Here is a 6,081-nt window from a genome sequence, read left to right on the forward strand (position 1 = left end):
ACCCCGACGCGCCCATCGTGTCATCGTCGTCGTCGCGCGTCTTCCACTTCCACCCACCCACGTAAAACACGGGCGAGGGCAGCGCGGTCATTTCTCGCGCGGGGGCAGGGCCGGGCCCCACCTTCTTCCACCGCACAGCACACAGCCCCGCTCTCCCCCTGTCGTATTAAAAGCAGTCCACTTCGCTCGAGCACGATCGGGTTCAGCCATCAGGCCCGTGGACGGCAAGCACTCACTCCGCCGCTCCCCTCCCCTCTCCTCTCCACCAGGGACCTCCTCGCCGCGCGGATCCCCATCTCTGGTAAATTTCCTCAGCCCCCGCGCCCTCCCCTCCCCGCCCTCCCTGCTTAATCTGTTGGTCCGCGATCTACCTACCTATCTCTCCAGCCGTGTTACCTGCCGCGGCTTCTGCTGCCAGATGCAGGAGCCCGGAGACGGATCGACATGGTGCCGGTTCCGGTTGATTCCGCGGCCGACTTCGTTCGTTCGTCCCTTCGTCCCAGCCTAGCTCTTCACGACCACTCGTTAACCGCTCGTTCGATCCGCGATTTCCTCCCCTTCGCTCGTCCCTCGGGGCGGGGCCGCTCCAGATGGCGATGGGTGGCGACGCGTTTCTCTTGATTTTTATTTTCTTTTCGCCGCATACGCTGTGCAGTGCGCGCATACTCTCGCTTAGCGTTCACTCCATGCCCGCCCCGTCAGTCCATGGTCACAGGAAAGAAAAAACTTCAAGCACTACTACAGTTCATGCATCACAGCACGGCAAACGAGCGAAATGTTTTCATTTTCGGTGTAAGCCCAACCCCCCTTTCGGCTGGCCAAGCCAAAGTAGTTGGTTCTGCTCCAGTTTTTCGCAATTCCTTCCTACAAGATTCGCTCCAGGTTGCTCAGATGTCGCCATTACAGTTACGGAGTTTCCCTCCTGAAGCAGGCAGAGCCAACCGTGGCATGCTTCCAGGATAGCTCCTTCCTACTATCGGAGATCGCCCTGATTGAACGCGAATTTTGGCCACGTGAGACTGCGTCGTCGCTAGGTAGGTTGGTTCCAGAACATGCGTATCTGTGGCCACCTTAGCTGTGCACCAAAAAATAAAAAAGTAAAATTGCCTGGCCGTTAGCTGGTGCATATGCCCATTGACCCGCAATAGCTTTGGATTCATTCTATTTTCAAATCAATACCAGCCGGGCACCAGTAGTACCTGGCGGCATTGTTGTAAGGAAGAACAACCATAGGCCAGTCAATCCGCGTTGCTTGAATTAATTCTGCATGGTTTTTGATCCATGATCTTTACACATATTGTCTTTTTTAGTCCTTTTATTATGGCCATTACTTATGGTCAGTTGTTTGTGAGAATGGAATTTTGCTCTAAAGTTAGAAATAGCTAAACATGATTGGATTTCTTGCTGGGTTTGTCTGGGTCCACCACGAGCGGGCCTGGCAAATTATTTGTAATAACGCTTATTTGCATGCCTAGCTGTTGGTCATGGTTACTTATTGCCGTCTTCACATGCATGGCAAAATTGCCAGCAAGAAATGGAAGTATTATACAATTTACTGAGATCCAAGATAGGTGTATCTGTCCTTTCACGACTTGAAAATGTACTAGTTGACAATACAATTTACTAGTTGAGTTGTCGTATGTTGATTCCTGACCTCACCCCATGGCTGCATGTGTCCACCTAGGTGTAAGCCAGGCCATGTTTTGTGGTTGACAGACAAATATTATTTTGTACTATTAAACTTGGCTGGCCTCAATTATTGGTTGGATAGAAGTTGACTACAGCTCAACTGCAGTTTCAAATTTCACCTTGAACCCTGGCCTTTTGATCCGTGTGGGGTCAGGACAAATGTGATGTCCTTGCCTGTGATTGAATTTATTCTGAGTTCACTGAATTATGCTTCTGCTCTGACCTAACAAGGGACAGGTAGTTGCCACATCTTTTGCGCTGTGGTGTGTGATAAGCTGATAACCAAGTCCGGCCATGCTTCTATGATGAATTAGCTCTCCAACTAACATTGGTACCCACAATATTCGATCAATTTCACTGTAATAGTTTTTCATGATTGGCTGATAAGATCATGATTTACGCATGAATAATGATAGGCCGCATCTTCTTGGTAGTTAATCAGTTTTCTGGTCTCTGCATTATGGAGGTTGCCTTGCATAGTCCTTTCCCTCTTCCTCTTGAATAGAGTGAACTAGTACTTTTCTATACATAGGCGGTGCAAACCTTCATACTTCATACCATTCATGGTTTTTAATTTTATGCATTTTGGATATTTTCTTTCTTTCCATCTATTATTCTTATGGGTGTACTCAGGCCGTGCCTTCTTGTTTTCTGTTGTCACAAATACTTGCAATGGTATTCTGGTAATCTAGCCATAAGCTAACCTTGCAAGCTTCTTTTTTGTTCCCCCCTAATTTCACCACATATTACGAGGAAAGTGTTTTTTTAATTGCAGTCTTGCAGATCACCCTTTAGCACAAGAGTCATCAACTTGTATGTTTCACATTCTCATTTTTGCCTCCATCTCATGATTAGGTCTACCTTTTACAAGATTCCCTATTTATCGTGAGAATGAAGCGTATGAGTAGAATGCCCACAAGGAAGGCCCATTCATGGTGGTGGGACAGTCATATTAGTCCCAAAAACAACAAATGGCTAGCTGATAATCTAGAAGGTAATGACTCTATTCTTGTTTCTTCAATTGCTTATGTACCAGATACTTCTGTCACTTGCTAGGAGTAGCTATCTTTAGCACCATGGAAATTTCATGCTCTGATGTTTCATCCTGCAATCTATTTACACTTGCAACCTTTTCTGAACAAACAGAGATGGATAAGCAAGTTAAAGAGATGCTGAAGCTCATTGAGGATGAAGGAGATTCTTTTGCAAAGAAGGCTGAGATGTATTACCAAAGGCGGCCTTTGCTTGTCACCCATGTTGAAAATTTCTACCGTATGTATCGTGCTCTTGCTGAGCGTTATGACAATGTGACTGGGGAACTACGAAAAAACATGCCATCATCTCTCAAATCACAGGGCTCAGGTATATCTGAATCTGACTCTGAGGCACAGTCTACTCCCGCATCTCCTGAGTCTGAAAAGAAGACCCCAAAACAGAAGGGTAAAAAGGGAAGTGATGGATCATCATCTTCTTCTTCTTCTGATTCTGATTCTGAGGTTGATGAAGCGAACCAAGAGAATGGCAATGGGATTACTGATGCACTGAACGAACGAGTTATTGAGCTAGAAGATGAGCTCAAGGAAGCAATGGAGAAACTTGAGGCACTCGAGGAAAAGAATATGCGGTGCCAATGTGAAAACCTTGAAGAGAAGCTGCTAGCTTCGCAATCAGAAATCAACAGCCTTCAGAAGGATCTTGAAGAAAAGATCCGTTCATTGGAGAGTATCAAAGGAATTAGCAGTGAAAAGGAGGATTTGGAAGCTGCAGTTCTGGAAAACAAGAACAAGTTCGAGGAATTAAAAGGAGAAATGGCCTTAGCAGCTAAGCATCATGAGGCCCAACTTTCATATCGTGACCTTGAAATTGAGAAATGCAAGCGGGAGCTTGAGGAAGTATCTGAGAGGTATACCTATGATAAGTCTACCCTTGAGACTGAAATCAGAGAGCTCCAAGAAGTGGTCAAGAACTTGGAAGGAAACTTGGCAAAACTGTCGGAAGAGAAGTTGCAGCTTGAGGAACAGGTTATGGAGCTTGAACAAACATCTCACAGCCTAGATGATTCATCTGCCGAAATTAAGAAGCTACAAAAGGTAATCAAGGATCTGCAAGCAAGACTGGAAAATGATTCAAATGAGAAGAGAGTGCTCGAGGAACGTGCTATCGAGTTTGAGCAAGTTCATAGGGAGTTGGAGGATTCGAGGGCTGAAACAGTGGAGCTACAAACTAGAATTGAGAAACTCAAAGCTGATCTGGAAGGAACACTTCAAGAGAAATCGATGTTGGAGGGCTGTGTCAAGGATCTGGAACATGCCATTGCTAGTAAGTTGGAGAAATCCTCTCTTGATGCTGAGATCCTACAACTGTCAGAAGCTAATGCTTCTCTTGAAGACAAGTTGTCATCCACAGAGGCGCAGCTTAAGCAACTTCATGCCGAAAAGGCAGAAGCATCTGCTGAGAGTGAGAAGCTGATCTCTGGATTGAAGCAAGATATTGCCAATCTTAAGACAGAGCTCGAGTTACTGTCCTCACAGAAAGCTGCAGTTGATAATAAGGTGTCTGGTTTGCTGAGTGATCTCGCGACTTGTGATGAAAAGATGAAGGAGATGGATAGCCACTTGCATCAGCTGCACCTGGAGCATGTGCAAGTGATTGCAGAGGCAGATGCCGCATGGAAGTCCGTGGCAGACCTGCGTGCACGGGTCCGTGAGCTCGAGGAAGAGGTTGAGAAGCAGAAGCTCATGGCCTTTGACAGTGCAGAGGGGAAGCGGGAGGCAATCAGGCAGCTGTGCTTCTCGCTCGAGCACTACCGCGACGGGTATCAGCACCTCCGGCAAGTTCTGCAGGGCCACAAGAGGCCGATGGTGATGGCAACGTGATCAGCCAGCCAGCAGCTTGCTGGATCCTCTTCTCTCTGGATGCCTAAAGTCAGTATGTCAATGTAATGTAAACATCCCTTTCCCCTTCCCCTTTCTTCATGTAGCTTCGGTCTACTCCTTAGGAGTCTTGGTAAAGCTTGTGCTCTGTAGTTGCTTCAGCTACTGGTACCGTCTATTGTGTGTGATGTAATATATTTTGGACCATTATGCCATTCCTTTTTCAATCAATCTGCCCGTTGTTGCCGTGAGTCTGAAGATGATTGCTGTGTTTGTTCTTTCAAATCCTGATGAACTTGATTGCTGCAAACCTGTGACATGGCTCATTGTTTTTCTTTTTTGCCATTTAATGAGCCTCATATGATCTAATTTGAATTCGCATATCTGTCGACTAATTTGCCTTTTGGATCTCCTTGTGCTGTTGTGAACTTGCCCTTCTATTTCTATTGTCCCAGAAGTCTGAAATTGTATTCAAAAGGGTAGCAAGAGTGCTGAGAAGCAAGACCAGTTCAGAGATTACGGCAGAAATGATGGAGGTGGCAGCCATGACCACCTGTCTGCTGTCTCTGTCTCTGTGACCAGTCCATGCCTTGAGCTGCTGACCTTACCTTTCTCCATGATTTGCTCTAGAAAAGCTTACATAGTGCATTCTCGAAAGTTTTGGAGATGACTGCATTCTTGGAAGCTGCAAGAGAAGTTTACTCCGTGGCAGAAACACGGCATAATTATCACAACTTAGGCATACTGTATTTTTTAATTCCACTAAAATGGGAGACAGCACATCCACTAAAATACAAGGAGATGTGTGCAGGGATTGGACCATTAGTTTAACCGATTCTTTTAATGCCCCGGAGATCAGGAATTCAGAAGCTTCACATGGCTCAGCGTCAGTTTTCACGGCCTGCACTTTACTCACCTGCAAGTTTCAGGCTTTCAGACATTCAGTTTCTTGCCCATTTAATTGGCCAACCTCCCTCATTGATGCCTGTTTAAGCCTGCTTACCCTACGTTCCTGGCAGCCAGTTAATTCATTATTGGAGCTGCAAGCATCAGCCGTCCGATCCAGTGATCCAACGGTAAATCTCTTTTCCTTTTCTTTGACCTTTTTTTTTCCTGCGAATCAAGTTCCTTTTTTTCTGACTTGTTCATCCCTTCATACCGATTGCTATACATCGCAACTGGTTTCTTGATACTTCTCTGTTCATAAGTTACTATGCAAGACCTTTTCCTTCTGTTTATCTGTCAAGAAAGCTTTGAGCAAAGGCCAAGTTTTGGAAGGTAACAAGGAGCAGCAGACCTCTCTTGCTTGCTACGATTTTGTTTCTCTTTTTTTACTCCTCTCTTTGCTTCTTCTGCTCACGCATTTTATTCATTTCTACGGCAAGAATTCAACCCCATCTCCCGCAGCCGTGCAATCTTGACCGCACGCAGCACATGGCCGGTGACACCATGTGACATTTATTTATTTCTTGCCTATTTTGTCCCATCCCTGTGCTAGCTAGCTTCCATCTCCTTTTTT

The 6,081-nt window shown here is 45.8% G+C and overlaps 1 protein-coding gene across 1 annotated transcript; it reads left to right on the top strand.

The window, feature by feature from the left end:
- Positions 1-151: 151 nt before the first annotated feature.
- LOC119274952 (protein NETWORKED 4B-like) lies at positions 152-4,820 on the top strand. The gene is made up of 3 exons (XM_037555710.1): positions 152-301; positions 2,545-2,683; positions 2,836-4,820. The coding sequence occupies exons 2-3, from the start codon at positions 2,581-2,583 to the stop codon at positions 4,563-4,565; spliced, it is 1,833 nt and encodes a 610-aa protein (XP_037411607.1). The 5' UTR covers positions 152-301; positions 2,545-2,580; the 3' UTR covers positions 4,566-4,820.
- Positions 4,821-6,081: the final 1,261 nt, after the last annotated feature.

Source organism: Triticum dicoccoides, chromosome 3B (assembly GCF_002162155.2).
Source record: "Triticum dicoccoides isolate Atlit2015 ecotype Zavitan chromosome 3B, WEW_v2.0, whole genome shotgun sequence".
Taxonomy (NCBI): Eukaryota; Viridiplantae; Streptophyta; class Magnoliopsida; order Poales; family Poaceae; genus Triticum; species Triticum dicoccoides.